Source organism: Caretta caretta, chromosome 13 (genome assembly GCF_965140235.1).
Source record: "Caretta caretta isolate rCarCar2 chromosome 13, rCarCar1.hap1, whole genome shotgun sequence".
NCBI classification, from domain to species: Eukaryota; Metazoa; Chordata; order Testudines; family Cheloniidae; genus Caretta; species Caretta caretta.
This window is the reverse complement of record NC_134218.1, coordinates 36,218,939-36,239,922: the sequence shown is the minus strand read 5'-3', so window position 1 is coordinate 36,239,922 and position 20,984 is coordinate 36,218,939. Positions and strand designations below refer to the sequence as shown.

The window sequence follows — 20,984 nt, the reverse complement described above, 5'->3', positions numbered from 1 at the left end:
AGTTGGCATAAATAGCCCTAGCTACTCTGGAATCAGTTGAACTGTGTCAGTTTACACAAGCTCAGGACCTGGCGCTGATTCAGACTGGAAATATATTGTACATTTTTAATGGTGAGGTCAATTAACCACTGCAAAAAATTATTGAGGTATGTGGTGGATCCAGTCAAGACTGGATGTTTTTACTAAAAGTTATGCTTTAGGAATTATTTTGAGGAAGTTTTATGGCCCATGTTATACCGGACGTCAGACTAGATTATCACTGTGGTTCTGTCTGGCCTTAGAATCTATGAATCTAGATAGACTCCAGACAAGGGGTGGCAATGGGAGAAAACCCTATAAATGATGTTACCCAACACTTTGCATTTACAAGACCCCATTTTTAATTCCTTATAACGTCCTAAAACTTTAACCATTTGGGCTGAAAGTTTTCGTGTTGGATGTCTGCCTCAATAGAAAATTTTCTTAAGGGTTCCCCCCAAAAAAGGTTCAGTCATTTCCAAGAAAGAGATTACGGGAAAATACATTGGTTCCCCTGTGTTAACAAAGAGGAAGAATTCTCTTTCCGGACACTCTAGCACCGGTAGGCATTGAAGCAGAAAAATTAAATATGGGGGGGGGGGGGGATCACCCTGGTTTCAGGGATGCACCTTTTGCTGCTTCCAGGAAACAACACCCAGACTTGGCCAAGTTATGAGCATTTGAAAAAATCTCAGTTTCCACATGCTCAATAGTTGCTTCTTAGAGTTCTGGGCTTAGAGCTCCTATCCATGACTGGACAGTGCATGCCCATCCCCACAGGGCGTGCTCCAGTACCAGGCAAAATAAGCAATGTTGGACATCCCTTGAAATTGCTGATATCAGACTAGATAATCAAAATGGACCCTTATTACCTTAAAATTGATGAATCTATGATAAACACCATAATCTTACAATCTGATCTGCTAGTAAAAAATGCCATGGAAGTCAAGAGCCATCTCCCAGAGTTGTTGTGTGATATGATCAGGTTGGGCATTGAAAAATAGATCAGTGTCTTATATAGGAAGCCATAAGTGCCGAGGAATGTTATTTTAAATTAGGCCAGAGGGAGCACTGGGGAAATGCATTCGACAGCCGAAAAATCACAACCCGACCCAAAACCTAAAATGCTGCACTGGACTTCCAGAGTAGGAAAAGGGGAAGCCTAAATTGACTTTTCTATAGAGCTGGTTGGAATTATTCAACTATTAAAATTTTGGTGAAAATTGTTAAATTCCAACTAACCAAGATGAACATTTTATGAAATGCTTTTTATGTTAATTGTTTTTTTTTTTTTGCTTTGTCTCATTTCAAATTTTGAAGATGTAAAATCAGGACACTACTTTGATTAAAGATGATCATTTGATTTTTCAATGATCTTTAGATCTGGTCAAAAGGTTCTGGCTATCAAAAGTTTGAAGAAAGTTTATTTATTTATTTATTTCATTTAAGAAAAGTTTCTCTTCCTATTTTCCCAACAGGTTTAGAACAAGCCAAAGTTTTTCAAATGGAAAAATTCCAATTAAAAAAGTGAGGGTCATCGGGAGAAATTCAACAAAATGTTTATGAATTTCCCTTATTCCCCCCATTTTGATTGACTCTGCTTTTCGTTCTTTAATTTCTCTGGTTGTGTGAAGAGATGCTCTTCCCTATTGTTTTTCTAAAGGCTCCCTTCACCTCTTTGTTCCTGAGAGTGTATATTATGGGGTTCAACACTGGGGTGACAACTGTGTACATGAGGGAAATCAGTTGATCACCCTCCGGGGTGGAGATAGACTTGGGCCTCAGGTAGGTGAAAAGGGCTGTTCCATAGAACAAAGTCACCACCATGAGGTGGGAGGAGCAGGTGGAGAAGGCTTTACGCCTTCCCTCTACCGACGGCAGTTTGAGTATGGTGGAGATAATGCAGATGTAGGACAGGATTATCAGCAGGAAAGGGCTCATGATAAACAGCACGGACAGAGCCAAGACCACAATTTGGTTTTTGGATGTGTCTGTGCATGCCCTCTTTATCACTGGTGGGATGTCGCAGAAGAAGTGGTGGATGCGGTTGGAGCCACAGAAGGGAAGGCTGAAGATCCACGTGGTTTGAGCTACTTCCACCAAGATGCCAATGGTCCATGAAGCACCCACAAGCTGTGCGCACACCTGGCCACTCATGATGGTTCTGTAGTGCAGGGGGTTGCATATAGCTATGTAGCGATCATACGCCATGGCTGCTAGAAGGCAGCATTCCGTGAGGCCCATGATGGTGAAGATGTACATCTGGGCAGCGCAGCCTGCAATGGAGAGGGTCTTTTGCTCCACCAGGAGGTGAGCCAGCAGCTGAGGGACCACACTGCTTGTGTAGCAGATTTCCAAGAAGGACAAGTTGAGCAGGAAGAAATACATGGGGGTATGAAGTGAGGGGTTTAGCTTTATAAGGAGGATAGTGAGCAGGTTCCCCACCAGGGTGACCAGGTAGATGACCAGAAACACCAGAAACAGAAGGATTTGGAGTCTGGTAAGGTACGAAAACCCCACCAAGATGAACACCTCAGAAATGGTCTGGTTCTCATCAGGCTCTCTCTCAGAATATGTCATCTGCAAGGGTGACAAAGAGAGAGACACTGGAGCTGAATCTGAAGAATACCATATGTGTGCATGTGAATCATACAATTCATACTGGTTTCCTACATGTTGGGACGCGTCAGACAAAAACTTGCTGCAGTTCTGGATATAAAGATGTAACTGGGCCCAATCATCATTGAGTATAAACTGGTATAGCTGTATTGATATCAATCAAGCTGTGACTTTGTAGATCACCTGGAGATATGACTGTGACACTGCTTCCCATATTTTTCATAGTAATAATATGATATGATTGTGTCATAATCCTAATGTATTTTATGCAAAATAGGTTATATGAGGTATCATTGGAGAGGTTATGATCGACTGAATATGATTAGCTTATCTGTATGCAAGTATCATTGCTGTATCTAAAGTTAGCAAAAGTGTTTGTACCTGGGGAATGCCCACTAGACAGAATGCAATCATTCCGGCTGGCTAGCTGGGAACAAGTCAATGGACCATTAGGAAGAACAATAGGTCTTTAAAGATGCTAATCTCCCACCTTCCTGAGAAGCTTTCCAGGGAAGCTACAAACTGCCTGTGACCTATGGCTGCTTTGACAGTGCACGGTCATGTGTTCAAGTCACAAGGTACTGGTTTCCATGATAAAACACCAGTATTTTTCCACTGAGGGGTGTGGGAATCACACTGAAAGACAAAGGATTCCTGCCATATGTAAATCTTATTTAAGGCAGGGGAGTGAGATAATTAGGGTTCATTCTTCACTGAATCCCCGCCCAGGATGACTGCTGGAAACATATAAGGAACAAAGATAAAGGGGGGGATAAGGGTTGAGCCCAGGTTGAAAAGGTGTCTGACCTGTGAAAGAAATACCTGGAGTTTTAACTGCAAGCAAGAGCAGCTTGCTTTCAAGAACTTCTGAAATCTGCCTAAATGAACATTTAGGGTGAGAAATTACTATTTGTAACGAGTTTCTTTAGTATATTAAGCTTATATTGTGTTTTTGTTTTATTTGCTGGCTAATCATAGAATCATAGAAGACGGGGGTTGGAAGAGACCTCAGGAGGACCAACACCAACTAAATCATCACAGCCAGGACTTTGTCAAACCAGGCCTTAAAAACCTCTAAGGATGGAGATTCCACCAACTCTAGTCCTGGGCAATTCCCTAGCTGAAGCCTTCCCATGCAGTTGTGATTTCAGTGTCTGTTTCTTTCCACAGCTGGATGTGTCCCTGCCTTCATTTGTGCTGGAGGAGGGTGTCGGCCTGGCTCAGCAGGACAATGTAAGGAACCCCAGGCTTGTGGAACAGGTGGGCTGAGTGTTACCCCAGTACATCAGGTGGCACCTCAGGGGCGGGGGAGCAACCCATCACAATGACCACTTTGACACCAGTGGAAATACAACTGATTTACAACACATGGGGATCTGATAAATTTACTCTAAAGGAGCTACATCAGTTTATACCAGCAATGGAGGAATACCAGTTTCTAATATCAGGGGTTCTGTTCTTCCTCTTCGAACACATTTCTTTTCTGTCTACACGATAATTCAAAAAGGGATTTTCTTTCTTTCTTTCTTTCTTTCTTTCTTTCTTTCTTTCTTTCTTTCTTTCTTTCTTTCTTTCTTTCTACAGCCACGTTTATCAAATAAGATTTCTCAAATTAGGGCAAATTCTGATCTCATTCAGATCTTAATCATGAGAATTGTGATACGAATGCAAGTATTCCCACTGCAATTACAATTCACATACGTGAGGACTACTCACATGAGTAAACTGATGCTGCTGAGCCCAACATGATTGAAGCACTTTAAATAATGAGAAGTGCAATAAATGGTGAAAACAATGGGGAACTTTGAACTTTTGTGTACTATTAAAAGTTATTCTTCCTTAAATATTAGAGAACAACTTAAATCATTCCTGCCATTATCATCACAACATTTGTAATGCATTGGTTTCTCTCAATATTCAAAGTAAGAGCTAGGGCCAATCCCTTTGCTGGTGTAAATCTTAACAACTCCATGGGTATAAAAAGAGCTATACTGCTTTACAACAGTGGAGGATCTTTGTCTAATCACCTTGCTACAAAGAATTTTAGAAGGAAGATCCTACAATGTATGAAGAGATGATTTCCAGAGAAGTTTTACTTCTAGGTTATTTGTTGACAAGGAACTTCTTAATAAAAGGCATGACAGTGAAATGACAGAGTTGAAATAAAAATGAGCAATAACAATTATTGTATTTTGCATATCCTTACCACCTTCAATATGTGGCTCTCAAAGCAATGTGTCAAATAATGGTGAGCTACTAAGGGGGAAACTGGGAATGATAGGGGGCATGATAGGGATGAAGAGACTGGGTTTACAGAACGAGTCAGCATTCCTGATACGTGAAACTCTAGCATAACCACAGAACCATTCTCCTGGAAATTGAACACACTCGCACACAGTCAATGAAATAGAGAAAATTAAATCCAACAACCAAAGTATACTGTAGAGGTGCACTATGCACAGTGCACTACCTAGAACAATTTAAAACAAAAAGAATGATCTTCTCGAAATAGGGAGACCTGGAGAAGAGGTGGGAATTCTTCAGCCTCTCTTAAGACCTACTTTGGGGAACCTCTATTGAAGTTTGTGAGTACATGCGGAGCTGGCTGGAAAATGGAATTTCCATCTCATGGGAAATTCCAATATTCCAATAATTGTTGTCACCCTGAACTGATATGAAAAATTGAAATAGCAAAAACCTTAAATTTGATTCAGAAGAGTCCACATGAAAGCGAATGGAAAATTGAAAACTGACATCAACATTTTCTCATGGAAAACATCAATATAGATTAAACTATTTTTTCAGAAGGGATTTGTATTTCTTTCTTTATTTGTTGGCTGACATTTGGAGTGGCTCTAAATAAATGGAGAAATGTACTCATCATTAGGAATAAGGTCTGTATAGATGCTTATTGCTGGCAATTGAGTGATATTTTCTGAGTTCTTCAAGGCATCTGGACACTCCATTAGTACACAGGAGAACATGAAAGCAATTAAAGAAGCATACATTTTGTGGAGGAAGGTTTGAGAAAAATTCAGCCGAAAGAGACACCATTTAACTCTTGGGCAGCAGATGCACAGCATGCGCTATGGTCGTATTCTGGGAGTGGACTCTCTTATTAGAAGAGATCAGCCTGAATCTTCCCAGCCGACTGTATTCAGGTCCATATACAAGACCCACTTCAAGAAACAACATTTCCACTCAGACTCAGTCAATGATGATGACAGTTGAGGAACAGAGGGGAGTATGGACGAGATGAGGGAGAAGCAAGAAACCCCAACAATAACACAACAAAAACAAAAATAGTAAGTACAATCATGGCATGATGATGAGCATGTTTGGTGCTTATCTATCACCATGGTGGGCACTACGGAATTATAGGACCAGAACTTCGCCTGGTGTAACTTAGCATAACACCACTGAAGTCAAACTCATGACCTGACCCATGATTATTAAACTAGTTGAATTCAGAATGATAGATTCAGAGACGGATAGACTGCCAGATGTATTTGACTAGATAGATAGATAGATAGATAGATAGATAGATAGATAGATAGATAGATAGATATGAACAAAGACAAAACTCATGTTCTCAGACACACATTAAGATTCTCTGCCCATGTCTGGAAAATTCAGATGAAGAAACCAATGACATGATCTTGCTCCCATTGTAGACTGCGGCACAACACCCATGGATTTCAGTGGGAGAATGGTTAGGGGCTTAAGTCATTCATTTATAACCTACCTTGTTTAAGAAGAGTAGTTCTGTCGCCTAGCTACAAGTGCAATATGTGTTGAAGGAAACACAGGTGTTTTTATTTCATTCATTGGCTTCTGGGACCTAGTCCCTGAAGGAAATTTCTTATAATATTCCTCAGAGGAAGAACAATTCTGCATCAAAGTGCAACAAAACAAAATATACTAGCACAATCATCTCAGAGGAGGTGGTGTCATCATCAATCATCATCATCATGTGTGTTTTCTAGATGAAAATTTTAATAGTATTTACTAAGTGTGGTAAATTGTGTGACACTATTTTGTCTGGAAAGAGGAGTGATTTGTCCAAGGCAACACAATACAAAGAGTCAGGGGCAGAGTCAGTAACAACACCCAAGGCTTATGACTCCAGTTCCCTGATGTTCAGATTGCGCGCCCCAATCCTGTCTCAGAGCCATGATTAAAACTCAGCAGATCTGATTCCCAATCCCCACTACTCTAAACATTATACCAGGAACAGAACCCAGGAGTCCTCACTCTCAGACTCTACTGCTCTTACCAAAGGGCCCATTTCCCTCCTTTAGGACCAGATACAAAGCCCATAGAAGTCAGTGGGACTATTCCCTTTCATACAGTAAGTTTGCAGCGAAACCAGAATCAGGACTAGTTCCCAGGAACATTAGAATAAACTCTATATATGTGGAAGCTGAGAGGCGCCAGGGGGTAGTGTGCTTCAGGCAGTGGGGTGATGGGCTCATCTGGGAGCACTCTCATTTCTTAAACAGTTCTGATCCCATTACTCCAGCATGGCCATAGGGGGCTGAGGCTGTGCTACTGAGAGTGGGGTGGGGTGCTCAGTTTGGGGCACTCTTCCCCATTAGTCTGTGTGGCTAACAATGACCCCAGTGTAGCACTAGGGGGTGCTAAAATACATGGATGGGCCTGTAGGGCTCTATAGGCTGTTCTCAGGTTGTTGGATCCCAATGTCCCAGTTCAGCAATAGGGGTCGCTGTATTGGAGGGAACAGGATGGAGTACTCATTAAGGGACATTCTCCTCTTTGGGTCAGTAATAAACCCAGTGCTCCAGAGCAGCTCCAGGCGATGACATGATGCAAGGAGCTGGGTGAGGTTTCATTTCGGGGGCGCTGTTGTCTCTTGGTCCATGCTGACCCCTTGTGCTTCAGCAGGGCACAACATGGACCTGTGCCAAAAGGAGCAAGGGGAGGAGCTCAGCTGTGGACATGTTCCCATCAGAATTGCTTCTTACCACAGTGCTCCAGCATGGCTCTCAGGGGCCCTGTGCTGCAGGGGTGGATAGGGTGGCTCAGTATGCGGCACTCTCCCCTCGGTGTTGGTGCTGACCCACAATGACTCATCACAGTGGAAGGGGGCGCTGTTTCTGGTGGCTGTTATATCTTTTGGATGAAATAAAATATCTTTCCCGACCACCTGTGGTCATTGATAAGTCAGTGAGGCAGCAGTGGCATGTACACAGGTGCACTGAACATGGCTCATTCCCTTTAGCACGGGGTGACAGACGTACACACACACACTGAGCAGGGTGCATTCCTGTGTGGTTACCTATCTGCTGTTTGCAACACTTGTGATAATGACAAAACAATAAACAGAGCCTTGTAATGTTTTGTGACTTAAGGTCACCGATAGTTTACTTCCTTATGCCAAGTCATTGAGTAACTGCTCCTCTTCAAGCTAGAAGGCCTTCTACTTCCCCTAACTGCTTAAGCCATTCTTGTATGCAGTGCTGTTGTAACCGCTTGAGTCTCAGGATACTAGAGACACAAAGCGGATGAGGTAATATCTTTTCTTGGACCTACTTCTGTCTCTCTCACCAACAATAAAAGATATTACCTCACCTACCTTGTCTTTCTAAGTAATTTTTACAAGTCTAGACCTATAGGTCTCTTGTGTTTCTGATTCCATTTCCTCAACCCTTTATCCTTTACTTACTATATAACTATCATTATTGATATTGATTATTATCATTGCATGAGCTATAATTGTCTCCATCACACACACACATACGGACAGTTTTTATTTGCACAAGGTGTTCTTTCCTTCCTGTCTTAATCATCCGTTGAACAGTGTTGCATGACGTTGTATATTCTGCATCCCAGAGTGCCTCCATTTCAGTGGTCCAGCACAGGGTCCGCCAAGTACATTTCTCTTTCACATTCATTTGATGCCTGGCTAAAGTACTCTGTGGGCCTGTGTAACGAAACCCAACACAACGTGAGACAGAGGAGGTTGGATGAGATAATCGAGAGGTCCCTTTTGTCCTTAAACTCTGTAACTCTCTGACAATATGAAATACATCAGTGATATGTGACCGTAAGTGTTTGGGATGAAGCAAACACAGATATAGTAGAAGTGAATCTTAAAGACAAACAAAAGGAATCTCTGACTGCCAAACAGCCCCAGAAGAGTAGGAGTGATTATCTTGTGTTTTTTTCAAAGACACCGTCTACACTGCCAACTCAGTAGGGAAATGTTGTTAGGAGGAAGTTATAGGACGTTGCATCATCCTTGTTCCTCTACATAAAATGTCCATTCAGGGGCCTAGGGGGGAAAGGTTCTGCTGCCACAGGTGATTTATTTGTTTCCTTATTCTCCAGACTCTGATCAAACCCTTGGTTCTAATTTACAGCAATATTTGAGACGTAAATCTCCCACTGAAGTCAATGAGACCTCAGCTCCTGTGCAAATATAGCCCATTCTGAACTGTGATGAATGGAAAATGATCAAGGACCATGGCACATCCCTGTCCTGGCAACATTCACAAGTATAGGGCAAAAAGTCCAGCAAAACAAACAGGGAAATTTTACTTTATCTGTAGCAAATAGTTACACTGTTGGAGTAATGAATTCCCTTGGTAATAATTAATCTTCATAGTGGCTCTGAGGCTAGGGATTGGCTTTCACAACAGGGGAATACACTGTTCTGTACAAACAAGGGAGTCTAAAGCTGCAGGAGCTGAAATATCTAAATCAATTTTAAATTTGGTGTTTATTATATTATAGAATATTATTATATTATAGGCAGTTATATAGATAGGCAAGCAAACAGAGTTGTATTTCTCATGATAAGACTATATAAATGTATTTTATCATATAGTTATACATATATACACAGGCATTTGGCGCAATATTGTTATACACTGATTGATCCACTTGTAGTTATATGAGTTTTTAACCCAGCTATTATTTTACATATGTAATATTAAATATGTGCAGTGCTTCTCTAACTTAGGAATCACCAGGTGAAATTCTCTGCCCTGCGTTAAGGAGGATGTCAGACTACAAAATGGTTCCTTATGGCCTAACAAGCAGGTTCCCTATCAGGGTGACCAGGTAGATGACCAGAAGCAACAGAAATAGGAGGATTTGCAGCTTGTTAAGGTACGAAAACCCCTCCAGGATGAATACATGGGAGATGGTCTGGTTCTCTCCAGGGTCACTCACAGAAGAGGTCATCTGTAGGGGCAACATAGAAAGAGACTGAATCTGAGGAATGCCAAACATGTGGATGTGAATCAAATAATTCATATTGGTTTCCTTTCTGTTGGGACGCTTGAGAATAAAACCTGCAATTCTGTATATAAATATGTAACTGGGCCCAATCATCATTAATGATCTGGAGGATGGAGTGGATTGCACCTTCCACAAGTTTGCAGATGACACTAAACTGGGAGGAGAGGTAGATACGCTGGAGGGTAGGGATAGGATACAGAGAGCCCTACACATATTAGAAGATTGGGCCAAAAGAAATCTGATGAGGTTCAACAAGGACAAGTGCAGAGTCCTGCACTTAGGACGGAAGAATCCCATGCACCGCTACAGACTAGGGACCGAATGGCTAAGCAGCAGTTCTGCGGAAAAGGACCTAGGGGTTACAGTGGAAGAGAAGCTGGGTATGAGTCAGCAGTGTGCCCTTGTTGCCTAGAAGGCCAATGGCATTTTGGGATGTATAAGTAGGGGCATTGCCAGCAGATCGAAGGACGTGATCGTTCCCCTCTGTTCGACATTGGTGAGGTCTCATCTGGAGTACTGTGTCCAGTTTTGTGCCCCACACTACAAGAAGGATGTGGCTCTCAAAGCAATGCATCAAATAATATTGAGATATTAAGGGGGAAACTGGGAATGATAGGATGAATAGACTGGATTTACACAGCTAGTCAGCATGCTGAGAAATGGAACTGAGGGGTCCTGATACCTGAAACTGCCATAACCACAGGACCATTGTCCTGTTAATTCAACACAGAGAGACAGAGAGAGAGAGAGATATTCAAATGGAATCAGATAGAGGAAATTAAAATAAACTACCAAAGCAAACTTTGATGGCGCACTATGCAAAGTGCACTACCTAGAACAATTTAAAACAAAATGGAATGATGTCCTCTAAATACGGAGATCTGGTGGAGAGGTTGAAATTCTTCTGCCGCTCTTAAGACCTACTTTGGGGAACCTCTACTGATGTTTGTGAGTACTTTCCTCAGCACGACCATTGCGGTACATTCAGAGCTGGCTGAAAACCAGATCCAAAGCCCATAGAAGTCAGTGGGGCTAGTCCCAAGTTTGCAGCAGGACCAGAATCAGGACGAGCTCCCAGGAACATTAGAATAAACTATGTGGAAGCTGAGCAGTGCTAGGGGGTAGTGTGCTGCATGGGAGTCGGGTGATGGGCTCATCTGGGAGCACTCTCATTTCTTAGACAGTTCTGACCCATTACTCCAGCATGGCTGTAGGGGGCTGTCATAAATATAAAGGGAAGTGTAACCACCTTTCTGTATACAGTGCTATAAAATCTCTCCTGGCCAGAGGCAAAATCCTTTCACGTGTAAAGGGTTAAGAAGATAAGGTAACCTCGCTGGCACCTGACCCAAAATGATCACTGAGGGGACAAGATACTTTCAAATCTGGAGGGGGGGGGGGCTTTTGTCTGTCTGTGTGATACCTTTGCAGGGAACAGATCAAGGATGCAAGCCCTCCAATTCCTGGAAAGTTAGTAAGTAATCTAGCTAGAAAATGCTTTAGGTTTTCTTTGTTTTGGCTTGTAAATTCGCTGTGCTGGAGGGAATGTGTATTCCTGTTTTTGTGTCTTTTTGTAACTTAATGTTTTGCCTACAGGGATTCTCTATGTTTTGAATCTGACTGCCTGTGAGATTATCTTTCCTTCTAATCTTACAGAGTGTTTCTTTAATCTTTGTTTTGTTATTCTAAGAATGTTCTGGTTTTTTTAAGAATCTGATTTGGGTTTCTAGGGTCCTAAGAAATCCAAGGCTGGTGTGTGCTCAACTTGTTTATTCTCAAGCCTCCCCAGGAAAGGGGGTGTAAGGGCTTGGGGGGATATTTTGATGAAATAGGAACTCCAAGCGGTCCTTTTCCCTGGTTCTTTGTTAAAGCACTTGGTGGTGGCAGCATATCCTAGTCCAAGGGCAAAGATTTTGTTTCTTGGGGAAGTTTTAACCTAAGCTGGTAGAAATAAGCTTAGGGGGTCTTTCATGTGGGTCCCCACATCTGTACCCTAGAGTTCAGAGTGGGGAAGGAACCTTGATATGGTGGCAGAGAAGTGGGATCATTTTGAACCAAAAGCACAGACCTGAAGATATTTTTTTTTAACTGAAAGCAGTTAGAGTTTTTTCTGTCCCTTTGCCTGGAGGCAGAGGTGTTAGTGGTTTTAACAAATGGATTTTTCTGTAGGCTGGGAACAGCTATCAGAGACAAAGGTATCAGGTTACAGCACAGCAAATTTTACAAGCAAGGGTTTTTTTTTCTTTCTAACTCTCAGGTATAGCTAGCTTAAAAACAGGGAGGCTAGTGTGACAGAAAGCAATGTCCAACAGAAACTGGAGTTAGCCAGACTGTAAGCAGAAGAGAAAGAAAAGGAACAGCAGAGACTGGTCAAATTAAAACAACTTGAAAAGGAGGCAGAGAAGGCTTCCCACCAGAGAGCTATGGAGGCAGCGAAAAGGCAGATAAAGCCCAGGAGGCTGCCCAACAAAAAGCTATGCAGGCAAAAGAAAAAGAAATGGAGGAGAGGGAAAAAGAGAGGAAGCATGCACTGGAGATAGACAAGGCAAGGGCTCAGCAAAATATACCAAATAACCCTAACAATCCTTCCCCAACAATCCACAAACGGGAGCGACTATGTCCACAGTATGATGAATCCAGTGATATTGATGAATATTTGTTCACCTTTGAGAGACTGTCAACACTCCATCAAATTCCTGACTCTCACAAGATGACCACATTGGTCGCAAAATTGACTGGAAAAGCTCTGGACATATTCAATAAGATGCCTATTGAGGAGGCTTCTGACTATATTAAATTCAAGGATTTGGTTTTAAAATAATTTCAAGTTACACCTGAAACTTTCAGAGTAAAATTTCGAGTCCTTAAGAAAGAGCCTGGACTAAGTAATGTGGCTTATGTAAACGAGATAAAGGATCTGTTAGCTAAATGGCTCAAAGGATGGGATGTAAATAGCTTTGGAGGAATGTGGGATTTGATGCTACAGAAGCAATTCCTGAATATGTCCAAGGATGATATAAAACAGTGTTTATGGGACAAGAATATGGACTCAGCAGAAAGTCTTGCTTCTTATGCTGATCAATACGAGCAGTCCCAGACTGCCAGAGAGGCTGGGAAACTGGAACAAAATGGGTGGAGGGAGGAGAGAGAAACAACGCTGGTCGCAGTTTGAGTAGATACCATAAGGGACACCCTCAGACCACACCCTACTACCGGGGGCAACCCAAAGCCCCGACTACCCTCCAGGAAGAACTCCAAACACCGTATCGTCTCACCACACTATTCTCCCGCAACCCACCTCGCCCCAGTGACCAGTCAGCTGGGCCATGTTTTGAGTGTAATGAGCTGGGGCATGTCAAGGCCAACTGCCCCAAGAACCCCAACAGACTGCAGTTCATTACACCGGGGTCACACCAAAGGTCCTCAGGCCCAGATGCCTCCCAGATACCCTCAAAGTGGAGGGAAACTATGAGTGTGTCTGGGATGAAGGTTACAGCGTGGATGTAGAACTGATCAATGAAATTGTTTTTAATTGTTCACTTTATTAATATAACTTCATAAGTAAAGTATTATGAAGGAAACTACATTCATTTATAAAACCAGGTACCCCAATAACTGCCTAATTGAGTTTCACTTTCAATCCAATTGCTGCTTAAATCACTGAAACTTGCACTGCTTCAACATTGTAACTTCTGTTCACTGTTTGCCATTCCTGACACTTGTCCATGTTGTAACCCATTTTAAAATGCTCACTTCATTTTTGCTAAACCTTGCTGTAATCTTATCAGTTTAGTTTAGATGTGTGAATGAGGTAAGTATGGATGACGGAATCAACCTCCAGCCCCAGCCTGTCCTGATGAAATAAAGTGTAAACACCAGCAGCTGAAGATGCAGACAAGAGCCCTGACACAGCAAGAGGAGTCCACCCTAAAAAGTACAATTGAAGAAACATCAAAACCAGGTCCTAGGCTGAAAGTCATGTCTGCAATTGACGGGTGATCAATCACACCGAACCCAGAGGCAGCGTGACACAGCAAGACCCATAGACTCTGGATTCAAACTAAAGCCTACAAAAAGGATGGGTGAGATGGAAGACTTTGGAGGGTAACATTCTGCTGCCAACATGGAAGGGCATCGGTGCATGCCCAACAGAGATCCAGTTCTTCCTTGTGCCTGGCTTTCCTGGCCAATTAGCCGCCACAAGCTACGAACCCAAGCCACGAACTCAAGCTAAATTCAGGACTGGTAACAATACAGCAGCTGCAGAACATTTGGTGTGTGTTTGTGTGTGTATACATAGGTATTAGATATTAGTTATTGGTCTTAAATCAAGTTGTGTTATTATAATAAACGTGACGTCTTATCTTGTCCCCTGAAATGATCCTATGTAGTTTTGTCTGTATAACATGGAGGGACAAGTGTCGGCTATCCACGCTTCCTTAGTGGACCCCAATTTAATCGACCCAGAGATCCAAGTGATGATTCAACACTTCTAGTCAAACTCTTTTCACTTGCCTACAGCCAAGTTGCCTGTCCAGTACAAGGGCTGGTCAGGAACGTGGACTTTTGCAGTCTATGACGATTATCCCATCCCCATGCTGTTGGGGGAAGACTTGGCCAACCAAGAGGGTGGGAATGGTCACCCGCAGCCAGGCTAAACAAGCTGTCATGCCTAGCTCTGTTCTAGAGACTTCTACCAGGACCCGGTCAGAGGTGATGGATCCGGACCCCATGCCAACGTCTGCAACAGCAGTAGTGGATCCAGTCCCAGAGACCCAGACAGAGCCAGCCCCAGAACCAGAACCAGCAGACCAGCACTAGACCCATTGCCAGCACTGAATCCAGTACTTGCAACCTCAACACCAGCGGGCCCCACCGAACCTGCACTGGCAGCAGCAGATAACCCTACTCAAGAGGCTCAGCTGGAGCTTGAACCCCAACATAGTGCACCAGCAGAGAGCGGTTCACAGTCAGCGGAAACAGCCCCATCCCCTACATCGCTTCCAGAGGGACCAAGCATAGGTCCACAATCCAATGAGGAACTGATGTCTCCAGCATCAAGGCAACAGTTCTAGATCGAACAGGAAGCAGATGAAAGCCTCCAGAGAGCTTGGACAGCGGCACAGAGCAACCCACTGCCTCTCAGCTCTTCTAATCGATCCAGGTTTGTTGTAGAAAGAGGACTTTTATACAAGGAAACTCTTTCTGGTGGAGACCAGGAAGACTGGCATCCTCAGAGACAGTTGGTAGTTCCAACTAAGTACCAGGTAAAGCTCTTGAGCTTAGCCCACAATCATCCTAGTGGCCATGCTGGGGTGAACAGAACCAAAGACCGTTTGGGGAAGTCCTTCCACTGGGAGGGAATGGGTAAGGATGTTTCTTCCTATGTCTGATCTTGTGAGGTATGCCAAAGAGTGGGAAAACCCCAAGACCAGGTCAAAGCCCCTCTCCAGCCACTCCCCGTCATTGAGGTGCCATTTCAGAGTGTAGCTGTGGATATTCTGGGTCTTCTTGTTAGGGTTATCTGGTAGATTCAGCTTAGCCTTTTTCAGATCTAAGCGCTTCAGCGCTAACTCCGTCTCCAAGCGTTGCTTCTCCACCTCCAACTCCAAGCATTTCGCCTCTTTCCTCTCATCTGCTTCCAACTCCAAGAGTTTTAAGGCTATCTGTCTGTCATGCTCTTTTTGTCTCTCTTCAGCTTCAAATTAAGCTAATTCTAGTTGCTGTTGGATATTGCGTTTCGCCATCCTAGCTTCTGCTTACCTAGCTTACTCGAAATTTAGAAAGGAAAAAAAAGACCTGCTTGTGAATTCCCAATTCGCTGTGCTGTAATCTGATATCTTTGCCTTTGATACCTTTGCCTGCAGCTGTTCCCAGTTAACAGAAACATCCTTTTGTTATGCAGCTTCTCTCAGCTAACAAAACCTCTTCAGTCTGTGCTTTTATAAAAATGATCTCTGCTTCAAAATGATCCCACCATTGCCACCATGTCAGGTTTCCTTCAACACTCTGAAATCTGGGGTACAGATGTGAGGGCCCGTATGAAACACCCCCTAAGCTTATGCTTATAAGCTTATACCAGGTTAGGTTAAAACTTCCCCAAGACACAAAATTCCTTGTATCTGGGATTCAGTATGCTGCCACCACCAAGCGATTTTAACAAAGAATCAGGGAAGAGACCACTTGGAGACATCTTCCCCCAAAATATCCCCCCAAGCCTTACACCCCCTTTCCTGGGGAGACTTGAGAATAAACAAGATGAGCGGAGACCAGCCTTGGGTTTTTCAGACCCTAAAAACCCAATCAGATTCTTAAAAAACAGAACTTTATTTCAAGAACAAAAAAAAAAAAAAAACCACTCTGTAAATTTAGAATGAAAACAATCTCACAGGCAGTCAGATTCAAAACATAGAGAATCCCTGTAGGCAAAAAACCTTAAGTTACAAAAAGAGACAAAAACAGGAATACACATTCCCTCCAGCAAGGCAAATTTCACAAGCCAAAAAGAAAAGAAAATCTAATGCATTTTCTAGCTAGATTACTTACTAACTCTATAGGATTTGGATTGCTTGCTTTCTTGATCTGTGCCCAGCGGAGGCATCACACAGATAGACAGACAAGCCTTCCCCCCCCACCCAAATTTGAAAGTATCTTGTCCCCTTATTGGTCATTTTGGTCAGGTTACTTGAGCTTCTTAACCTTTTACAGGTAGAAGGATTTTATAGTACTGTATCAAAGCTTCTTAACCCCTTCCCTTTATATTTATGACAACATGTCATCGCGAGTGCATTTTTTTCGCCTTCTAATCTGCGATATCCTCAGGGACGGAGATGATAGAGGGAGCACAGAAACATTTGCACCTAGGGGGAGATAAAAAGGGAAAGTAAAATGTAAGATGATACATTTCTGAGAACAAAAGGGAGACTCTTTCACAGTGAATCAAGCAATTCACAGCAGACAGCACATGTGCTTTAGGTACAAGATCACATTTTGCCTTTTATATTGAGTGCCTGCCGGTATGGTGACACATCACAAATGGCTGGGCAACAGAATTTGATTTCCAGGCAGCCATGGTAAGCCTTTTGATATGTGGGGTTGGCTTCTTACGCGTTCAAAACATGTGGGAATGGTTTCAAAGTGCAGCGCCCTCCTTTCCCATAGCAAGCAATGCCGGTTGGGTTTCACATTTAAAACAAGGGACTGCGGTTTTCGGGTGGATCTGCAGCAGACACCTCCCCCAACCCCATCACATGGCTATTCTCTGGGATGATCCCTTTTAGCCAAGAGCAAATAGCCCAGCATGAACGGGGTCCTTTTACTGTTCCCTTACAAAAATTCTCCTATTTCAACTAGGTGACTATGAATGATATCACTCTCCTGAGGCTAACACAGAAAGATATATACTGAATGTTGGTTGAATGCGACCAAAACCCAGGACCATTCGCTGCCATGCTTTGTGCTGCAATGATTCCAGACTATTTGCTACTGGATTAGCATGGTAAAGTGTCCTACCATGGAGGATGAAATAAGGCAGCCCTCCCCAGTAACCTTCTGCAAAGGCTTTCAGAGAACCTCCAGGAGAGCTTTCTGGAGATGTCCTTGGAGGAGATCTGTACTGGCTGTGAATGCATCCCAATTCTTCAGGGCAAATCAAACATTAAACACTATTGCTTTTAAACCCTGTACTGTAGTTACAAATGTGCACTCACCAGAGGTGTCTTCTCCAGCTTCAGGGCTGGGGATCCCGTCTTGGGAAGGTATTGGCTCCAGGGTGATGAAAAGGTCCTGGCTGCCGGGGAAAACGGATTCACAGCTTGCCAGCTGCGCATTCTCCTCCTCCTCCTTCTCCTCCTCTTCCTCATCCACAAAATCCTCCTCCCTGTTGCGTGAGACTCCCCTGTTTCAGGTGTCCACGGACAGTGGTGGGGTAGTGGTAGGGTCCCCCCCCCCAGAATGCCATGCAGCTGATCATAGAAGCGACATGTCTGGGGCTCTGACCCAGAGCGACCATTTGCCTTCTTTGTCTTTTGGTAGGCTTGCCTGAGCTCCTTAACTTTCACACGGTACTGCTGTGTATCCCTGTTGTAGCCTCTGTCCAACATGCCCTATGCGATTTTGGTATATATATTAACATTTCTTCTTTTTGATCAGAGTTTGGCCTGCACAGATTCTTCTCCACATAGAGCAATAAGATCCAGTGTCTGCTATTCAGTCCATGCTGGAGCTCGTTTGCGATTCTGGGGGGACTGCATGGTCACCTGTGCTGCTGAGCTCGCCACGCTGACCAAAAAGGAACTGAAATTCAAAATTTCCCAGGGCTTTTCCTGTGTACCTGGCTAGTGCATCGGAGTTGAAAGTGCTGCCCAGAGCGGTCACATTGGAGCACTCTGGGATAGCTCTTCGATGCCAATACTGTCAATTTGCATCTGCATCACCCCAGATTCGACCCAGCAAGGTTGATTTTAGCTCTACTTGCCTCACCAGGGAGGATTACAGAAGTCAATTTTAAGAGCCCTTTAGGTCGATGGAGCAGGATTGGTTGTGTAGACGCTTTCATTTTAAAATCTACCTAAAACAGCTAAAGTTGACCTAACCTCGTAGTGTAGACCAGGGTTTAGTCACTCCTTTCTCACTGCTGTTATACAGTATAACAGATAGTTCCCTGTCATCCATCATCTGCAGCACTCTGCTGCTTATGTTTGATAAATTGTACAGTCAATTGCTTGACTGTCAGGTTTATTGCTAAAAGTCAATCATAGTATCGTACTGGGAAAAGGTTTAATATGATACCAGTCTCCAGGAAGCTGTCTCATGTTAAATTCATCTTGCACAGAAGGTGGGCTTCCAAATTTATACATTTCAACGAGGAGTAACTCAAGTTACAAAACTCTTTACATGTCACAGAAATCCAGCCTGTCTGTTCATCCCTGTTCCTTAACTTGTTAGTCTGAACCTTGACCATCCATATCTTACTTTTGGACACAGCATTCCATGTCCTGGTCCGTGAAGTTTCCCCACAATTTGTACTAAGCTATTGAACTAATGTATCTTGACTTTGACAAGTTTCCCATCCGCTTATGTTAAATACTAAGTTATACTGTTGCTTGGTAGTGTGGGGTGTAGGTTAGCATGAGTGCACAGAACACTGGGAAGAACATACGCTAATTCAGCTTGTAGAACTGGCAGGTATTCACATAAAGGGGTGTATACTAACTTAACACATATGTGTTCACTGACATGCCATGGCTTGTTGCTCTGATTATTATTGTATGAGGGTCACACCTTTGCTGAATTAATTAACAAAGCAGAGATGAGAGCATTTATGTGGGATTTATCTTTTTAATCAAATTGTGTAAATTGTTGGGTGTGTAGAGTGGGAAACCAAGTCACACATCCACACAATTTAGGCTTAATCAGTTTTTCCTTTATTTAATACAATTTCAGACAGAATTAATCTCACTTATAGTGTATGGAAATACATTTCTGCCTCACAAGAAATAACAGACAAGATGGAATAGGTGAATGGGCTCAAGTTAACACATTCTGGTGTGACAGATTTATGTTACCAATCTGCCTGAGGCATCAGGTGATCAGTCTGAGGCCCGCAGGATCATGGGGGTGGAGATGGAGGAGCAGACCAAGTGACTAAATTTTAAAGCTTTATTAATAAAATGACAGCGGTGAGCGCTGGGACCATTCCCATGTCACTCAGAGGAAGGAAGGAAGGAAGCGTTAGTGCCCCATTTCTAACCCACTTTCATACTCACACACGCACGGCCCGAAGCTGGCCCGAAGCTGGCCAAGTCTGGGTGTAACTTAAGAAGAAGAGGGGGAGGGGTAGACTGGAGTTCTCCTGTGCACAGGCTGTCTAGGGTCTGCTGTTGATCTCTGGCTTGGTTCAGCTCTCGGGAGGGTTTTTAAGTCTTGGGTTCTTCTGGGGGCATTTTGTCCAGGGACCTTTGTTCTCCGTGCTCTCTGTACCAGTCTGAACCGGCCTTCTGCAGCTTCTTTAGAGTCCCCAAAACATTCCGGCTTCAGGGTCGTGATGTTATGTTCCCACTCACTAACCTTCACCCTCTCATTAGGCTTTGCAATCCTAAGTTCTATTCAGTTTACTTCTCTTTTCTCATGGCTGGTCAGGGTTGGAATCCAGGCTCCCAGCTTTCTTGGCATCAGAGAGTCTGTCCGTGACCTTCAGCTTCTTATCTTTGGACCTAGCTGGAGTGTCAAGTTAACTTACCCTTCCTCCCCTTTGGCCTCTCGCAACCTGCAAAGGAATCTTTCACTTCACACTAAGACCTTCAGCCCTTCCCAAAGCACCTCTCAAGGCATGTCAACGTTAGCAATATATAATGCTGATCTGTCTCCCCCGGGAACCCTCTGAAGGAGGGGGCCATTGGATTGTGACACTGGGGCACTGAGAAATCCTTCCTTCCTTCATGATGTCAGTCCTCACTTGCCTGGATCTCCTGTTCAGGTCCTTCAGCCTCATTCATTGGTTTCTGATCCAGCATTTCTCCAGCCCATTTTATATGTATTTACTTATTTTATATGTATTTCACATATGTATTTTATAGATATTTTGCAAATATACATATGTATTTTGTATATGCACATATGTACATATGTATTTTTACATATTCTGCGTATTTTACATATGTATTTTACACATATTTATATGTATTTTTGTATGTATTTTCATACATTTACACATTATCTATTGCTTAATTTTCCTCCATTCTTTAGTCAACACATTGTCCATTGAATTTTACATAACCTGTGCATTACTTATCCACAAATGTTAATCATCGAATGTCTACAATTTTCTTGCTGAATTTGTAGTTTCTGGGTCATGTTGCCCTGGGCCACTCTGCTTCTAAGATTCCCAGAGAAAGGGATTTTTCTTTTGTTTATCATTACATGTTCATACCTCTTAGTTACATCTTCCAACACGACAGGTTATTTATCTTGCCAACAATATCATTTAAAACAAATCAGCAAATTATATCAAAGAGATATAACAAAAACCATCACATACTGCCAGCCAGTGCATCTCAGAGTCTCAATGTATTTTAAGCTTC

At 43.0% G+C, this 20,984-nt stretch overlaps 1 protein-coding gene across 1 annotated transcript; it reads right to left on the bottom strand.

The window, feature by feature from the left end:
• Positions 1 to 1,629: 1,629 nt before the first annotated feature.
• Positions 1,630 to 2,598, bottom strand: LOC125629840 (olfactory receptor 10A4-like). The gene has a single exon (XM_075118559.1). It carries the CDS (start codon positions 2,596 to 2,598, stop codon positions 1,630 to 1,632), a length of 969 nt encoding a protein of 322 aa, XP_074974660.1.
• Between the last annotated feature and the right edge of the window lie 18,386 nt (positions 2,599 to 20,984).